The 19,465-nt window shown below is 43.8% G+C and overlaps 1 protein-coding gene and 1 long non-coding RNA gene across 4 annotated transcripts in view; both read left to right on the top strand.

Moving 5' to 3' along the window:
* The first annotated feature begins 2,320 nt into the window (after window positions 1–2,320).
* Window positions 2,321–5,372, top strand: LOC310675262. Its single transcript, XR_014510009.1, has 3 exons — window positions 2,321–2,663; window positions 3,700–4,630; window positions 5,005–5,372. It is a non-coding gene; the product is annotated as an uncharacterized lncRNA (long non-coding RNA).
* Window positions 5,373–10,317: 4,945 nt separating this feature from the next.
* The window catches only part of COG6 (component of oligomeric golgi complex 6), a 74,509-nt gene continuing 65,361 nt past the window's right edge, over window positions 10,318–19,465 (top strand). For all 3 annotated transcript variants that reach the window (XR_014509979.1, XM_083435352.1, XM_083435351.1), the window contains exons 1-5: window positions 10,318–10,525; window positions 11,709–11,852; window positions 13,963–14,034; window positions 16,076–16,134; window positions 17,210–17,321. Coding sequence is in view for 2 of the 3 variants with exons in the window: in XM_083435352.1 (XP_083291478.1) it covers window positions 10,349–10,525; window positions 11,709–11,852; window positions 13,963–14,034; window positions 16,076–16,134; window positions 17,210–17,321 (564 nt within the window). In the remaining variant the exon portion in view is untranslated. The remainder of the gene's footprint in view (window positions 10,526–11,708; window positions 11,853–13,962; window positions 14,035–16,075; window positions 16,135–17,209; window positions 17,322–19,465) is intronic.

Consider the following 19,465-nt stretch of genomic DNA (forward strand, 5'->3'; position numbering starts at 1 on the left):
CATTGTCCGATTCATTTCTGGACATGGGTGTAGCCAGGATATATTGTGGGTGAAGGACCAAGATATTGGTCACGCAATTGGTCAGTTAAGCATTTTTATTTATTTACTTTATGGGGGGCAGCTGCACCCCCTGGCTGTGCCCATGGATCCCCCTTTTAGAAACTAATGGTTTGAAAGATCGGTTAATAACAATTAATAATGCATATTATCTTAATTTAGTAAACAATGAAGGCGCTGTGACATTTTTCAACATACCCATTTAGCATGCCCGAAGAGCTGTGTGGATAAATATGTGTTTACTATAGACCTGGAAAAAATGGAATTACAGCTTTGAATGTTCATTTAACACGGATGTTGTGTTCATTCCAGTTGTCATGGACTTACCTTGAAGACCAGAGATTGAATCCCATCACTCAATCAGCCGTGAAACTCAATGGGCGATCTTGGGCCGTCCACCATCTCTTAGCCTCACCTACCTCAAAGGGTTGTTGTGAGGAGGAAATGGAGAGGAGGAAAAGAACCTTGAACACCAGCTTCAGCTCCTTGGAAGAAAAAGAGCATGGTATATACCGTATTTTTCACTCTATAAGACGCACCAGACCACAAGACGCACCTAGTTTTTGGAGGAAGAAAACGAGAAAAAAAATATTCTGGATCTCAGAAGTCAGAACAGCAAGAGGGATCGCTACGCAGTGAAAGCAGCAATCCCTCTTGCTGTTCTGGCTTCTGGGATAGCTGTGCAGCCTGCATTCACTCCATAAGACGCACACACATTTCCCCTTACTTCTTAGGAGGGAAAAAGTGAGTCTTATAGAGCAAAAAATACGGTAAATGTAATAAATAAATAATAGTCAAATATAAAATGTCATTCACATTTTTCAGAGGACTGTTCATAGGAAGAACATATATTTATGTACCTCTAGCATGCTCAAATTGGTACAGGTTTTCAGCGCCTTCCCATTTTTATTTTGAAGCAATGTAAGGGAAGTTCAGAGGGACACAGGTGGCGCTGTGGGTTAAACCACAGGGCCTAGGGCTTGCCAATCAGAAGGTCGGCAGTTCGAATCCCCACAACAGGGTGAGAACCCGTTGCTTGTTCCCAGCTCCTGCCAACCCAGCAGTTTGAAAGCACGTCAAAGTGCAACTAGATAAATAGGAACCCCTCTGGCAGGAAGGTAAACGGTGTTTCCGTGCGCTGCTCTGGTTCACCAGAAGCGGCTTAGTCATGCTGGCCACATGACCCGGAAGCTGTATGCCGGCTCCCTCAGCCAATAAAGCGAGATGAGCGCCGCAACTCCAGAGTCGGTCACGACTGGAGCTAATGGTCAGGGGTCCCTTTACCTTTTTAAGGGAAGTTCGTGGTATTAGTTGTCACATCTTAAAATGTAAAATAAAGTATGTCCAATAAAAAGTATGTCCAAGTAATTTTTAAAATTTGTTTGAAATTAACATATAAACCACATTAAGTATGCTTTCTGTAAGTTGGCCCTAATTAAATATTTTAGTTCATCTACATTGGCTAATGGGAGGAGGGGTCAGAAATACTGCATATAAAATTAACATGGCACTTGTTTAGTTTTTAGTTTTTTTAGTTTATTGAAATTAAGTCAAGCATGCTACATCAGATCTCTCATCAATTTAGAGTGGAGATAAAAATTCCAGGGGGGGAAATCTTGGTTTTCTTTTTTTCATTCAAAATGTTTCAGGAAACACACACAGTCCCTCCCAGGCCAAGCAAAATGACAGGTTTGACCTGCCTCTTTGGCATCCCATATGTAGGTTTGTTAGTTAACACAAAAAAGCTGTTGAGCATGAAGTTACCAGCATGGATTCTGTGCGTGTTTCTACATGCCAAGTTTTAAAACAGGTGTAGGAGGGCGCACTTGAAACACTGTACAGTATGCTGCTTTGAATATGCATACCAATTTTTAAGTCTGATATCACTCTCAGCCTTCAAATCGCATTGTCTCATATTTTGACATCTTGCCTGGCCCCTTTTGGAAGTGGGGATCACACCTTGAGAGAAGTCCAGCAGGCATGTTTACGTTTAAAACATCAATCTACGTTTTAGGTATGTATGGAAGTGAGAGCTGGACCATAAAGAAGGCTGATCGCCGAAGAATTGATGCTTTTGAATTCTGGTGCTGGAGGAGACTCTTGAGAGTCCCATGGACTGCAAGAAGATCAAACCTATCAATTCTGAAGGCAATCAGCCCGGAGTGCTCACCGGAAGGACAGATCCTGAAGCTGAGGCTCCAATACTTTGGCCACCTCATGAGAAGAGACGACTCCCTGGAAAAGACCCTGATGTTGGGAAAGATGGAGGGCACAAGGAGAAGGGGAGGACAGAGGACGAGATGGTTGGACAGTGTTCTCGAAGCTACAAACATGAGTTTGACCAAACCGCGGGAGGCAGTGGAAGACAGGAGTGCTGGCGTGCTCTTGTCCAGGGGGTCACGAAGCGTCGGACACGACTAAACAACAACCAGCTTGAATCCCAAATCTATTTTCAAAAACAGGAGAGAGAAATGTAAAACAGGTGGTAAACGCAGCAATTGAAGTGAGACCTCTTCTTGGATAGTGTTTTTTCCTAGCACATTGAAGCCCACGGTTGATGAGGCAGTTCTGCTGGCCAACCCCGCTGACATTTCATTGTGCCTGAGGTAAATTCTCAGCTGACAGCTGCATTAAATGGGAGTCAAAACCTGCCACCTGAGCTGGTATTTTTAGCTTGTTTTGGGGTAAGATCATCTTTGACTTGGGATCAAATCTGGGAAGGGGAATATGCTGGACTTTTTTTTCAGCCGGAACTCTCCGGAACTCAGTTCCGGCATCTCTCAGATGGGTGCCATTGCCATTATAAGAGAACGAGGGTGAGTTCCAACACCTCTTTTTCTGATCAAGTGCTCCTGCCTGCTGGCCTGGAAGATAGCTAGGGTGGGCTCTCTCTGACTTGTCTATTTCTCTTTGAGTGCAAATGTACAAGTAGCAGCTAGAAAAAGGAGCTCCTCAGGGCGTTACCACATTATCTATTTGCTGAGCATTCACCCTGATTTGTTTGCCGGGAGCTTAGGTGACTGTGGGCTATTTAATGAGCGATCCACCTGATTTGTTTGCGAGGAGACTAAGCGAAATTGTGTAAAAGTGTTAGCCCATGCTTCGCACTGCATTTCCCTGATTGCAAAAAGCCTGGTCTTTTGTTTGTTGCACAAGAGTTCCCAATCAATTATAATTGTGTGACTTATAATTGTGCCCAAAAAATGGAAGCAAGAAGAGTTACCAACGATTGAAGAATGGAGGATGAAGTTAATGGACTATGCAGAATTAGATAAACTAACTGGAAGGATTCGAAACCGGCGAGACCAGAAATTCACGGAAGACTGGAGTAAATTTATGGACTATTTGAAAAGTAATTGTGAAGAACAGACGACATTTGTAGGGTTGCAAGAAGTTTTGTGAGGAGTATTATTAGAAGTATTGTAAAAGTGGACAAGGGGGATGATGATTTGTTAAGAGTTGTAAAGGCAATATAAAGTTAAATGCATAAGAAGTGGTTAAAACGGTGGATCATCAGAGGTGCTGATGGAAGTCTAAAAAGATTGTATAAGTGATAAGTTTTGTGGTACATTTTATAATTTATATGTTAAAATTAATAAAAAATATTATTAAAAAAAATAATTGTGCGACTTGAAATTGCAGGAATATGTGATTGAATCCCACCTGAAAATAGCCATCCTTCTGGAAGTGGCCTCACATCCTTTTGCTAAAAAACAAAAACAAAACAGGAGAAAGGAGAAAGATGCCTACTGAAAATGTCAGTATCACTTCACCCCAATTGACAGGTTCTTATGCTCAGCCACCGGATACACACAGCTTTGTTTGCTGAGATCTCAATCATTCATCAGCCCAACAGATAGGTGGTCTTGTGTGTGTGATCATCCAAGAAAGCGGAGTGAGTTTAGGAAAGCAAACATTTGAGAGACACTCCACTCTAAATGCGCTCTCACAAGGAAGTGTCATTTTCCGCATGGCAACGTTCACAATGTGAACTGCGGAAAGTAGTTCGTCCCATAATTTTTCTGCGTGCCATGAACATTGTACACACACGCACACAAAAAACGCTTCTGGAAAAGCGACAACTTTGGTTGTTTCCACACTCGAGCTCTTGAGGCACTGCTTTTCTACAATTAGAAAAGATGTGCTGTTCTTCAGTTCTTTGTGATGCCAAGGTGAGACATTTGCCGTAAGGGTTGTTGGTGTGACTACACTTGCAAGGGTGACGAGATCATTAAAAGTGATGAGATAGGTGACACTTCTTTACACATCAGAGCACACGAGAAAGCCTTTGAGCACGGATGTGAAAGGAACAATTATTTGAGGCTGAACAGATGTCTGCACAAATTGTTTATGCATACACCATTTTCTGGAGTTCTATAATCCATGCTGAAAGACATGATGAAAAAGCAGCTTGCTTGAAGAATCAGGTTTTGCCAGTCAAACTCTGTAGGTGGCCTGGTATATTCTGATGAGGTGTCTCTTCAACTGGATGCAGAAGCAGTATCTTAAATTTGCCCCTTTGGTAGATAAATTGTTCGGGAAGCAGCTATCGTTTTGCATTGCCATATTGTAGGTAGGAGGGACGTGGGTGGCGCTGTGGGTTAAAGCCTCAGTGCCTAGGACTTGCCGATCGAAAGGTCGGCAGTTCGAATCCCCGCGGCGGGGTGCGCTCCCGCTGTTCGGTCCCAGCGCCTGCCAACTTAGCAGTTTGAAAGCACTCCTGGGTGCAAGTAGATAAATAGGGACCGCTTACTAGCGGGAAGGTAAACGGCGTTTCCGTGTGCGGCTCTGGCTCGCCAGAGCAGCGCTGTCACGCTGGCCACGTGACCCGGAAGTGTCTTCGGACAGCGCTGGCCCCCGGCCTCTTTGAGTGAGATGGGCGCACAACCCTAGAGTCTGTCAAGACTGGCCTGTACGGGCAGGGGTACCTTTACCTTTTTATTGTAGGTAGGCAGTTTCAAAGATTCTGCGAAACTCTCATGCTCAGCACCCACTAACATTATTGTGCCTGACTGACAGTATTGAACTGCTGGATTATGCTATTTTTGATACACCTCTTTTGGGCAACAATTCTTGAATGCTCCTAACAGTACAAAGCAACATGGCCGATTCATAGCTCAGGATATGTGCATTACATGCGTGGTGACTGGAAGGTACCAAAGTGTGGTCAAGAATGAGGAAAATGTACAAGTGACTAGCTCTGAGAACACCTTCTATGACGATGCTGATGAAAATTGGATCTGCCCTGCAGGTGAATAGTCACAAAAGCATGACTTTTGATACTGACTTGAGCCAGCAAACCAAAGCCTAAGTTATTGTTACCGTATTTTTTGCTCTATAAGACTCACTTTTTCCCTCCTAAAAAGTAAGGGGAAGTGTGTGTGTGTCTTATGGAGTGAATGCAGGCTGCGCAGCTATCCCAGAAGCCAGAACAGCAAGAGAGATTGCTGCTTTCACTGCATAGCGATCCCTCTTCCTGTTGTGGCTTCTGAGATTCAGAATATTTTTTGTTTTTGTTTTCCTCCTCCAAAAACTAGGTGCGTCTTGTGCGTCTTATAGAGCGAAAAATACGGTAATTGTTTAAGATGTAAAGTTACATTCATATTATCATGTTTTATGTTTATTGTGGCATTATTGGGGAAATAGCAATCTTACCCCCAACGTTTTTGGCTCTTTGTACATATGATGGACAGGCAGGGACATGGGTGGCGCTGTGGTCTAAACCACAGAGCCTAGGGCTTGCCAATCAGAAGGTCGGCAGTTTGAATCCCTGCAATGGGGTGAGCTCCCTGCTCCTGCCAACCTAGCAGTTCAAAAGCACATCGAAGTGGAAGTAGATAAATAGGTACCACTCTGGCAGGAAGGTAAATGGTGTTTCCGTGTGCTGCTCTGGTTCACCAGAAGCGGCTTAGTCATGCTGGCCACATGACCTGGAAGCTGTCTGCGGACAAACGCCGGCTTCCTTGGCCAGTAAAGCGAGATGAGCACTGCAACCCCTGAGCTGTTCGTGACTAGACCTAACGGTCAGGGGTCCCTTTACCTTTACATATGATGGTCATACCTCTACAGTAGACATTAACTGACAGAAAGCAATTGCAAAGTTGCTAAAAGATTTCAAATTGTTAGGGCTTAAACCGGGGCCAGCCCAAGACATTTTTGTCCTTGAGGTGAACAACGAAATGGCTCTCCCCTGCCACCAGGGAAGAAGGGGTGAGTGTATATGTACATCAGGATGAAGGAGTGGATAAATATCTCCATTGGGAACAGGACTGGGGATCAAATCAATCTTAATCAATGGTTGAAGTGGGAAGTCCAGGAGACACCAGAGGGCAGTCCCTAGGAGTGAGAGGAGGAAGAAGAAGAGTTTGGATTTGATATCCTGCTTTATCACTACCCGAAAGAGTATAAAAGCGGCTGACATTCTCCTTTCCCTTCCTCCCCCACAACAAACACTCTTTGAGGTGAGTGAGGCTGAGAGACTTCAGAGAAGTGTGACTGGCCCAAGGTCACCCAGCAGCTGCATGTGGAGGAGTGGGGAATCGAACCTGGTTCACCAGATTACGAATCTACCACTCTTAACCACTATACCACACTGACCAGCAGCACCTCTTATTTCCTGAGAGGCCACTGTAGAGGCAGCATGGATGTTGCTGAAAGGAGGTGCGAGATATGGCCTCAAAGGACAGCTCTACAGCTGTCCGTGAAACTCTCATGCTCAGCACCCACTAACAATTTGAAATCCCTATTTTCATCAGAGATACGTTGGAGGGTCCATAACTTTTAGTGTCACAAGCTGGTGTAGTAACCAAGAGATTGATTAGGATGTCTCTGGTCTGAATTGTGCTTTTGGTATGAACGTATTAGTTAGCTTTAGGCAAGGCCCTCAAAACCCCACTCCCAGTGCAAGGATAATAATACAGATCTATTTCACAGGGTTAAGGTAAGAATTACTATATAATACACGTGTATACTCCAGAGCACTATATAAATGCTAATTCTTCTAGAGAGGTAGCTGTGTCAGTACGCTGCAGCAGAAGCAAATCTTACTTTGAGCACCGTAATAACTGGCAAATTTATGGTGGCAGAACCTTTCATGACCCACTTTGAGCGCACTTTGTCTAGAGTGAAACAAGTCTCTTAATTAAGACTTAATAAAAAAACAGATATCACATAATGTGCAACACAATATGCCACTACAAATAATATATAACCCAGAGAAAAAAATATACTATTAATACAGGCCGTTCCTAACAATGAATATACATATTTGTGTGTGTGTGTGTGTGTGTTCTGTTCGGTTTTATTCTAGTAATTATTGTTCCATAAAATGATGAAGAGAGTCTGTTTTTCTTTACATTTATTGGCTTGAGGACTGCAAATTATTGAATGCAAAGTATGTTAACTATGGAGACAGCAATTTACCAGATTTTTCTAATCTAATCTCTGGATTTCCAGGAGAATGCTGTTAGGATATTTCCGTTCCACCTTAAAAGGGAGCAGGATGTTTGTGTCACAGCCTGCGTATTTCCTGTTTCACAGGATGTTTCTGTTGTGTCTTTGCTTTCGTTTCTCTCTCGGTGCCGGAACACTGAAGCAGGCAGTCATGTTTTTATTTGTTCTGATCAACGCAGAAATAAACTTGTAAATAATGCTCTCCTGAGTGCATCTTTCGCTGTGCATTATCTGCTGATAGAGCGTGCATCGGTTCTGGAATGTGGCAAGCTCGTGTCGCTAATTGCTGATACTGTGTGTCTATGGGAGATCGTTGGACGTCCAGAGACGACATGGAGTCATGATGGACTTCGTCTCCCTGGCAGTATCCCAACAAATGCAACATCTCTCTTAACCAAGAGATGTTGTTTGCAGATGATGTGGTCTTGACAGTGCACTCTGAGGAAGCTCTAGTGAGACTCATCAACTGTCTTGTGCAAGCCTCCATAGAGTTTGGCCTTGCCATTAGCCTGTCAAAGAGCAACATCCTGGGTCAGGACATCATCAGAACTCCATGCATCAGCATTGGTGACAAGTGTATTGGCAAGGAAAATATGATGCTAACCATCAATACAAAGATGAAGGTCTATGATAAACATAACTGTACAGAACAATCTTAAATTTGCAGAGGAATATATCCTTTGGAATTATATGCTCAAGACATGGAATCTAACAAAGGGACAATATGCATGGGCTTTTCGTGTCCTTACTATGGCAAGAAGACGGGTATTGATGAACTGGGAAAATAAAAACGCAGCTCTCTTTAATGATTGGATTAAAGATACGGTATGTATAAATTCACTACACGTGAACAAGTTGCGCACAAACATAGACTTCCCATGGACAAATTTAACAATTTTTGGAATTAATTTTTGTAAATACCATATTAGATTAAGGTCTGGTTAATTACAATAACAACTCCCCTTTTTGTAATGGACACAATATCTTTTATTGTTCTGTTTTGTTTTCTACATGGGTACTATTTCTTCCATATGTGCTGTCTAAGAAAGATCTGGAGTGTTACATGGCAGGACAGCCTCAAACAAAGATGTGTTCTCCCAAGCCCACATTCCCAGCAAGTCCAGTCAAAGGCAACTATGGGGTGTGGTGTTCATTTCATTTTCAGGCTGAGGGAGCCGGCGTTTATACACAGACAGATTTCTGGGTCATGTGGCCAGCATGACTAAACCGCTTCTGGCACAACGGAACACAGTGACAAGTGCCAGAGAGAACAGAAATGCTGTTTACCTTCCCGCTTCAGCGGTACCTATTTATCTACTTGCGCTGGTATGCTTTCAAACTGCTAGGTTGGCAGAAGCTGGGACAGAGCAACGGGAGCTCACCCCATTGCAGGGATTTGAACTGCAGACATTCCATTTAGCAAGCCCAAGAGCAGGGGTCAGCAGGGGGCCGGTCCACTGTCCCTCAGACCTTGGGGCGGATAGCGGACTATATTTTTTTTTGGGGGGGGGGGATAAATAATTCCTATGCCCCACAAATAACCCAGAGATGCATTTTAAATACAGTGGACACTATGGTTGCGAACGTGATCCGTGCGGGATGCATGTTCGCAACCCGCAGCATTTGCAACCCGCAGCGGTGCATCTGCGCATGCGCAAAGCGCGATTTAGCCATAGCTGTCAACTTTCAGATTTGAAAATAAGGGATCGTCAGCCTCGAAAATAAGGGATCAGCAGCCTCACCTGTCCCGGGGACAGTCTACGGGATATCTAACAATCCGGGATAGCAGCGGGAAACGGCACTAGAATAAGGGAATTTCCCGCAAAAAAAGGGAAGGTTGACAGCTATGGATTTAGTGCTTCTGCGCATGCGTGACCCCCGAAACCTGGACGTAACCCGTACTTCCAGGTTTTGGCGGGTCCGTAACCTGAAAAAACGCAACCTGAAGCGTCTGTAACCCAAGGTATGACTGTAAAAGGACGCATTCAACTCATGTAAAAACACGCTGATTCCTGGACCATCTTTGGGCCGGATTTAGAAGCCAATTGGGCCGGATCCGACCCCTGGGGGTCAGTTTGCCTACCCATGCCCAAGAGGCTCAGTGCTTTAGACCACAGCACCACCCTCCTCCCTCATACAGTGGTACCTCTAGATACGAACGGAATCTGTTCCGGAGCCCCGTTTGCATCTAGAAGCAAACGTAACTAGCGACGGCACGTCTGCGCGCGTCGCTTTTCGTCGCTTCTGCACATGCGCGTGACGTCATTTTGAGCGCATGCGCCGAAACCCAGAAGTAATGCACCCCGTTAATTCCGGGTTGCCGCAGAGTGCAACTCGAACACGCTCAACTCAAAGTGTATTCAACCTGAGGTACCTGTACAGTGGTACCTCGGGTTACATACGCTTCAGGTTACAGACGCTTCAGGTTACAGACTCTGCTAACCCAGAAATAGTACCTCGGGTTAAGAACTTTGCTTCAGGATGAGAACAGAAATTGTATGGCGGCGTGGCAGAGGCAGGAGGCCCCATTAGCTAAAGTGGTGCTCCAGGTTAGGAACAGTTTCAGGTTAAGAACGGACCTCCGGAAGGAATTAAGTACGTAACCAGAGGTACCACTGTACCCAGCTTTCCTTGTTGGACTACAACTCCCAGCATCCCTAGCTACCAGGACCTTTGGTCCAAAAGCAGCAAGAGACCCGAGTTTGAGAAACAGTGCAGGGCGGAACTCTTTGTCTCCGGCCGCGGGGAGGTGGAGGGAACCGGTGCAGCGACGCTCCCGGTCCGGGTGACGGCGCCGCCTCCGCCACGGCGGCCTCAGGGCAGGAGGGAGAGAGCAAAGATGGCGGCGGCGGCTGAAGACCAGCAGCGGCCGCTGCAGCCGTTCGCGGCCGGGGCTGCTGCTTCGTCGGCGGGCGCTTCCTCATCCTCCTCGCAAGGGTCGTCTGGAGGCCCCGGGTCCAACCCTCTCTCTCGCAAGCTCCGCAAAGTGCTGGAGACGCGCTTGGAGACGGACAAGGTGGGCGACCTGTGGTCAGTCCTGCCGTATCTGAGAAATAGGCACCGGCTTTGCGAATCAGAGCCATAGGGAAGGCGTCGTTCGGGTGGTTTCTTTTCTCTAGGGTGGTTCTTTAAAAATGACTGGCTTAGTTGACGGATTCCCCTTTTCTAGCTGGTTAGTGAACAACAGCCCAGCCCTAACCAGGTCTACTCAGAAGTAGGCAACGAGGGGTTCAAATTGATTAAATTATAAATGAGACTTTTTTTTTAAAGACCATTGAAAAGGCAGGGAAATGTAATGAAGTAGAGAGGGATCCTTTTTCCCCACATATGGTGGTCCTGTAAAGGAATCAGGGAATTCTGGGAAGTAATTTACAATGAATTAAAAAGATTTGTTAAAAAACAAACAAACAAACAAAAACCCCAGCCCAAGACAACCCTTTTGGGAACAGTAACAATAGAAGTCCCTAAAAAACAAAATTATTATATGCCACCACTGTGGCTAGAATCTTATTGGCATGGAGAACGAATATGGTACCCACCAAGGAAGAGTGGCAGTTTAAAATGCTTGAATGAGCTGAATTGACAGGCGTTACTGAATTGACTGAATACATCAGCGGTGTCCAGACTTTTTTCAAAGAGGGCCAGATTTGATGAAGTGAACATGTGTGAGGGCCGACCAAAGAAGTTGTTGACCTTTTTTTTAGGATTAAAGTTACTGAGCTTTTTTTTAGGATTTCACTCCAGGAAATAAACTGCCAGGGGCAGGATTAAACCAACCAGCGGGCCAGATTAGGCCCCCCAAACAACAGACTTGAATGCGTGGAATACATCTTTTGCAGAAAGGAATGAGCATTCCCATCTGGAACCCCTAGTTGAATGCAACTCAAGCTGGACTGGTGCCCTAGAATTGGTCTTCACAATAGAGGACAGAGTGTAGCTTTACTTGCAAGTAATTAGTTGATTGAGTTGACTATGGAATAATTATATCAAGTTGATGTTTATATTCAAAAATATGTTGAGTATTTAATCTATATATTTGCTATTGTAAACTATATTGTAAAGATACTTTCGCGTTGTTAAAATGTGATTTATCTGGAAAACTGACGCTGTTTTCTGTTGTCTTCTGATGTGTGTCTTTTTTTAAAAAAAAGTCCATTTTGTATATGAACTGTCAACATGATCTTTATATATTTTTATAGGAGATGTTAGAAGCGCTCAAGGCTCTTTCAGTCTTTTTTGTAGAAAATAGCCTGCGTACCAGAAGAAATTTACGCGGAGATATGGAACATCGCAGCTTAGCTATAAATGAAGAATTTGTCCACATCTTCAAGCAAGTGAAAGAGGTATGCCATTTTTATGCATTAATGCTCTAAATGTCCAGCAGGAAGCTGACAGTCAAGGGCCTCTGTAAACCCCCCTATATGTCCCTGAGGCAAATGACTGGCTGGTAATTCCATTGCTTGGTTCTCTTCCCCTCTACTGTACCTTCAAATCGGAACCAGTGAAGGTGGTGAAGGTCCTATGGTAGTGTCTGGAGGCGGTTGGAGGATGGATGGTGGCTAACAGATTGAGGTTGAATCATGACAAGACAGAAGTGCTGTTTTGGGGGGACAGGGAGCGGGCAGGTGTTGAAGACTCCCTGGTCCTGAGTGGGGTAACTGTGCCCCTGAAGGACCAGGTGCGCAGCCTGGGAGTCATTCTGGACTCACAGCTGTCCATGGAGGCACAGGTTAATTCTGTGTCCAGGGCAGCTGTTTATCAGCTCCATCTGGTACGCAGGCTGAGACCCTACCTGCCCACGGACTGTCTCGTCAGAGTGGTGCATGCTCTGGTTATCTCTCGCTTAGACTACTGCAATGCGCTCTATGTGGGGCTACCTTTGAAGGTGACCTGGAAACTACAATTAATCCAGAATGCGGCAGCTAGACTGGTGACTTGGAGCAGCCACCGAGGCCATATAACACCAGTCTTGAAAGACCTACACTGGCTCCCAGTACATTTCTGAGCACAATTCAAAGTGTTGGTGCTGACCTTGAAAGCCCTAAACGGCCTCGGTCCAGTATACCTGAAGGAGCGTCTCCAACTCCATCGTTCTGCCCGGACACTGAGGTCCAGCGCCGAGGGCCTTCTGGCGGTTCCCTCGCTGTGAGAAGCCAAGTTACAGGGAACCAGGCAGAGGGCCTTCTCGGTAGTGGTGCCTGCCTTTGGAACGCCCTCCCACCAGATGTCAAAGAGAAAAATAACTACCAAACTTTTAGAAGACATCTAAAGGCAGCCCTGTTTAGGGAAGCTTTTAATGTTTAATAGGTTATTGTATTTTAGTGTTTTGTTGGAAGCTGCCCAGAGTGGCTGGGGCAACCCAGCCAGATGGGTGGGGTATAAATAATAAATTATTATTATTATTATTATTATTATTATTATTACCTGGCTAATTTGTGGAGAGATAAAAGAAGCACACAAGATATTATGGGGAAACTGGATTAGACTTGGTTGTGGCTAAATATGTTCATGTTCAGAAAGCAAAAAACAACCACATTGGCCAAACAGGGAACTTGTTAAGACAATCTTGTTAAGAGTAAGATGAGAAGTAGAGTGTCTTGTTTCATGCATACACGTTGGGTTCTAGAAAAAATACTGACAGCTATCCTTTTCCTCCACTTTTCTCTATCAAGGGGTGCCTCTCTCACTGGGCACTCTCATTGGCCACAGTTCAACACCCGCTATGAGCATGTTCACAAAATCTATATAAAATACTACCAGATCTCCATTTGCCACCACAAATTTTCTTTAGATATTACTATTGCTGCCTGCTTTCCTGTACTACAGACTTACCTGGGAGACAGCTTCATTGAAGTCAATGAGTCTTACTCCTGAGTAGACGTGTATAGAGCAACACCGTTAGTTGTATCTCTGGAGCTATCCAGCACTTGTTGTTAAGCACGAATGCTAAAAGTGTGTACCGTGGTACCTCGGGTTACATATGCTTCAGGTTACATATGCTTCAGGTTACAGACTCTGCTAACCCAGAAATAGTACCTTGGGTTAAGAACTTTGCTTCAGGATGAGAACAGAAATTGTGCGGCGGCAGCAGGAGGCCCCATTAGCTAAAGTGGTGCTTCAGGTTAAGAACAGTTTTAGGTTAAGAACAGACCTCCAGAACGAATTAAGTTCTTAACCCGAGGTACCACTGTAATGCTTTCTTATACTGCTGCGCATCCAGTTTCTCCCAACGCTGAAAAACCAAATCTGGAGCTTCAGGGAGGAAGAATCATTGGATATTCTTATCAGTGATTGTATCATATAACAGTGAAGATTATGTTTGTTAGGGAAACTGTCTGATAGTTCTGGTGTTTCAGAAAATGGGGGGGGGGGGGAGAGAGAAATGTGGAATACGCAAATCTCAATATGAGTTCTAGTGTTTTAGGCTACTTGTCTGTTTCTGTGCCCTTTCAGGAACTTGAAAGCATAAATGAAGATGTGAAGTTTATGAGCAACTGCTGCCAGGATATGACCAATCACTTGAAGGTAAAGAATGGTGGTGTGTGCAGATGTGGTCATTTCTGGCACACTGGGACGTGGTAGTTTCAACAGCACAGTACTTTCCCCCAGTACAACACATAGAGATCACTTTTGATCCCAGTGTGAAGATTTCTTTTTTTACAGCCATAGGAATTCTAAGGCACAAAAGGATCCCCTGCATGAAAAGAGGTCCCCATTAATTTCTATGGCAAAAGCAGGTCTGTGTTTGGATCCCTTCACTGTTCAGGAATCTACTCCATCTAGTAAAATTAATAGGACATTTTGGATGCATAAGTGCTCTCTGTGCATGCTATTCTGAGCTTGTGTGTATGTAAATCACCCAGGTAACATCTCTAAAACACTTTTCCTATGAATCATTATGATCAGTTTGATGGGATCATCAATATTGTTGTCAGGTGATGCTTTTAGTTGAGATTCCTACATTTCAGGGGGTTGGGCTAGATGACCATTGGCGTCCCAGCTGAACAACTCTATGATATTTTTTTTTTAAAGTAATATTTATTAGAGGTTTAATGGTTACAGAAAAGAAAAAGAGAAAAAAAACAATAGAAAATTTAACAAACAATACATCAAAAATAGAAATAAAAAACAGTACAACAGAACAAGAAAAAAACAAAAACATTTTAAAAACACATTCAAATTTCATATCTTTATCTTTCATTTGCTTGTTTCCTCGACTTCCTCACACCTCTCTTTTTTGTATTCTAGTTCAAATTAGCTAATTCAGCAAATCCTTTCCCTCTTTCTCAATTTTTTGTTCTATAATTTATCTTAACACGATCTAATTTTAAATTTTCCACTTTAGCCCATTAACAATCAGTTTTTGCATAATTCTTAATAACATTTCTGCTAAAACCATATAACTTCGATTTTTATCCCACCCTTCCTTTAATGGGTTCCCTTTTTATCCACACAAGAATCCTATGCGGTAGATTCGGCTCGGAAAGGGTGACTGATCCAAGTTCATGTCTTAAGTGAAGAGTTGAACCTACATCTCCACAAACCCAAACCAGCACTCTAGCACACTTGCTACACTTCTGTATTGCACTGGGCCCTAGTTCTAGTATTAGGAAGACAGTACTAGGACTTGCCGATCAGAAGGTCGGCGGTTCGAATCCCCGCGACGGGGTGAGCTCCCGTTGCTCGGTCCCTGCTCCTGCCAACCTAGCAGTTTGAAAGCACGTCAAAGTGCAAGTAGATAAATAGGTACCACTCCAGCGGGGAGGTAAATGGCGTTTCCGTGCGCTACTCTGGTTCGCCACATGACCTGGAAGCTGTGCGCCGGCTCCCTCGGGCAATAAAGCGAGATGAGCGCCGCAACCCCAGAGTCGGCCATGACTGGTCAGGGGTCCCTTTACTTTTACCTTACAGTAGACATGCAACTTAAGCACATTTACTTTGTGCACATTTACCTGCTTGGAAAAAAGGGGGTTAAGCAGGCATCCGGAAAAAGAAACTTTGCACCCAGTGTGTTTTGACTATGCACCATTTTGCCTTTATGCACTATTTCTGGAATGAAACCACTGTGTATGTTGCGGGTCTACTGTATATAACAGGGGTCAGCAAACTTTTTCAGCAGGGGGCCAGTCCACTGTCCCTCAGACCTTGTGGGGGGCTGCACTATATTTTTTTGGGGGGGGGGGGATGAACAAATTCCTGTGCCCCACAAATAACCCAGAGATGCATTTTGAATAAAAGGACACATTCTACTCATGTAAAAACACGCTGATTCCCAGACCTTCCGGCGGCCGGATTTAGAAGGTGATTGGGCCAGATCCGGCCCCCAGGCCTTAGTTTGCCTACCCATGGTATATAAATACAGAAGGTGCATATATTGGGTTCTGCCTTTCTGCCAGGTTAAGAAAAATGTAACTTTCTTTGTTTCTGAATCTTAACTGCCTTTCTGTTCACTGTTCTACTGTGCTTAAATGACTTATAATTTGGTTGAAACAGCAAATGAAAAAGTAGAAATATACCTTAAGACCTTAGTGGGGTTTAACTGTAATTATTCTGGTCTGTACTCCAGGCAACCAAGGAGCAAACCCAGGATTTAATAGAAAAGACAACTAAGCTTCAAGCAGAGAAGTATGTATTTGCCCCTTTTTTTATATTTATGTCAAATTAGAATGCTTTTCTGGATTCTCCCACATTTGTACTGAATGAAGTCACCTTCGGGCTGCTTCCAGTGGTCATTTTTATTAAACTGTTCTTCAGATGTTTGCCATGGGATATGCATCTTTCCCTTTTTCTAATCACATAATTTTCAGAATGAAAGAATTTCGCATTAACTTACTTTGCATAATATTGTGTGAGCATTGAAAGTTCCTCCTAGTATAGTTTCTGAACTTTAAAGAAGTATGGTTCTTGGACTTTTCAGTGTCTCAATAAGAATGGATATCTATTCACTACTATTTAAAGTAGACACGATAAGTATCAGGCTATGTTCAGTAAACTCAGTTACGCAATGTAATTTAAAACAAATTAGCTCAGTAATTGAAATTGCCAAGAATGCAAAGGAGTGTAGCAAGTCATTTTTTTTGTTAGAGGCCCAACATCTAGCTTTTACTCACTGAGTACTGATATGTAAGTAAAAAGCTGGTTAAATGACACTCAAGTAGCAGTTTCTTGCAGATGCTTAATTTATTAAGTGGGTATTATTTTCCTGCTTGTTGCATCATTATATTGTTGGATGATTCAATGTGAATCACTGGGGCTACGAATTTAATACACTGAAGTGGCATAGATTGCTGGATGTCTTTCTTCAGTGGATTAAAATTCTATTTCCAGGGTGCTCTCTCTCCCCCCCCCCCCCCGGCGGGAAGGTAAACGGCATTTCCGTGCGCTGCTCTGGTTAGCCAGAAGTGGCTTAGTCATGCTGGCCACATGACCCGGAAGCTGTACGCCGGCTCCCTCAGCCAATAAAGCGAGATGAGCACTGCAACCCCAGAGTCAGCCATATCCGGACCTAATGGTCAGGGGTCCCTTTAACTTTACCTATCTATATATTCTATTTTGAAGTAGTGATGTATAAGGCTCATTCAAGACAAACGTTTCTGGGAGTATACCCCAAAGAACTCATTGGGACTTACTTCTGAGTCAACACACATATATGACTGTGCTAGAAGTATCCCATTTTCAAATTTCAACCTTTTAATTGCAGCCAAAGGTTAGAACTGAAAGCACAGATAGCAGATGCTTTCATAGCAGAATTCCAGCTTTCTCCAGAAGAAATGAATGTCCTTCGAAGCACAAGAGATGGGCCTGTTACAGAGGTAAGTACCATGAGCATGCACAGCGATAATATTCTAGCTTTCGCACTTGAGGTGGAACCTTTCTATTCCATTTACCTTGTATTTCATATTGTGCCTTCCCTATAGCTCCTAATGTATCATAAAGAGTTGTTAATATGATCAAAACCGAGTATTTAACCCAGACATTCACCAGCACTTTCATACTAAAACTCATGGGCTGCACCTCACAACGGTTGGCTGCACCTCACAACGGTTGGGAGGAATGTTTTTGCCAAAAAACTAAGAAACCTCATCAGGAGGGCTTTAAACTGACTAATGTGGGGGAGGGAGACAGTGCTCCTGAAGGTAGGAGTCTATTAATTGATGAAGATGATCATCCAAATGTCATAGACCAAATGGAGCAAACAGCAAGCAGACCTAGTGGTGGGAGGAAAAAATCCTTAAATAAGAGACACGGGGGAATGACTAATGGACTTCAATGTCTGTACACAAATGCACAAAGCATGGGAAATAAACAAGATGAGCTTGAGCTCTTGGTACAGCAAACTAAATATGACATAATAGGCATCACTGAAACCTGGTGGGATAAGTCCCACGATTGGAATGTAAAAATGGAGGGATACAATCTATTTCAGAGAAACAGACCAGACAAGAAAGGAGGAGGAGTGGCGTTATATATCAGGGATGTGTATACCTGTGAAGAGATCCAAGATTTAGAACCTCAAAGCCAAAGTGAGAGCATTTGGGTCAAAATTAAGGGAGAGAAGAATAATAGTGACCTCATTGTGGGAGTTTACTATAGATCCCCAAGCCAAACGGAGGACATAGATGATGCCTTCATGGAACAGATGGCCAAGCATGCAAAAGGAAGGGAGATAGTAGTAATGGGGGACTTCAATTACCCAGATATTTGTTGGATGTCAAACTCAGCCAAGAGCATAAGGTCAAACAGATTCCTCACTGGCCTTGCAGACAACTTCATTGTCCAGAAAGTGGGAGAAGCAACAAGAGGAACAGCCATTTTAGATCTGGTCCTAACCAATGTCGATGACCTGGTTAATGGGGTAGAAGTGGAAGGATCATTAGGCGCAAGTGATCATGCTCTTCTGAAGTTTACTATACAACGGAAAGGAGCAGCCAAGCATACTAGGACTCAATTTCTTGACTTTAAGAAAGCCGACTTCATAAAACTTAGGGAAGTGCTGGGTGAGATCCCATGGACAGTAATACTAAAAGGAAAGGGAGTTCATGATGGCTGGGAGTTTGTTAAGAGGGAGATAGTAAAAGCACAACTTCAGGCAATACCAATGAGACGGAAACATGGAAGGTGCCTAAAGAAGCCAGGGTGGCTATCTAAAGAACTTTTAACTGAGTTAAGATTAAAAAAGGATGTGTACAAAAAATGGAAAAGGGGAGAAACCACCAAAGAGGAATTCAAACAAATAACCAGCACGTGTAGACACAAAGTCAGAAAAGCTAAAGCACAGAATGAACTCAGGCTTGCTAGAGAGGTTAAAAGCAACAAAAAAGGCTTCTATGGGTATGTTCGTAGCAAAAGGAAGAACAAAGAAACAGTGGGGTCACTCAGAGGAGAAGATGGTGAAATGCAAACAGGGGACACAGAAAGGGCTGAACTCCTCAATGCCTTCTTTGCCTCAGTCTTCTCCGATAAAGAAAACAATGCCCGACCTGAAGAATTTGGAGGAAATGATTCAGCAGAGGAAACACAGCCCAGAATAACTAAGGAGATAGTACAAGAATACTTGGCTAGTTTAGATGTATTCAAGTCACCAGGGCCAGATGAACTGCATCCAAGAGTATTAAAAGAACTGGCAGATGTGATCTCAGAACCACTGGCAGTCATCTTTGAGAATTCCTGGAGAACAGGCGAAGTCCCGGCAGACTGGAGGAGGGCAAATGTTGTCCCTATTTTCAAAAAGGGGAAAAGAGAGGACCCAAATAATTACCGCCCAGTCAGTCTAACATCAATACCAGGGAAGATTCTGGAGCAGATCATTAAGCAAACAATCTGTGAGCACCTAGAAAGGAATGCTGTGATCACCAATAGTCAGCATGGATTTCTGAAAAATAAGTCATGTCAGACGAACCTGATCTCATTTTTTGACAGAATTACAAGCCTGGTAGATGAAGGGAACGCAGTGGAT

The sequence above is a fragment of the Podarcis tiliguerta genome, assembly GCF_965153285.1.
Source record: "Podarcis tiliguerta genome assembly, chromosome: 3".
Taxonomy (NCBI): Eukaryota; Metazoa; Chordata; class Lepidosauria; order Squamata; family Lacertidae; genus Podarcis; species Podarcis tiliguerta.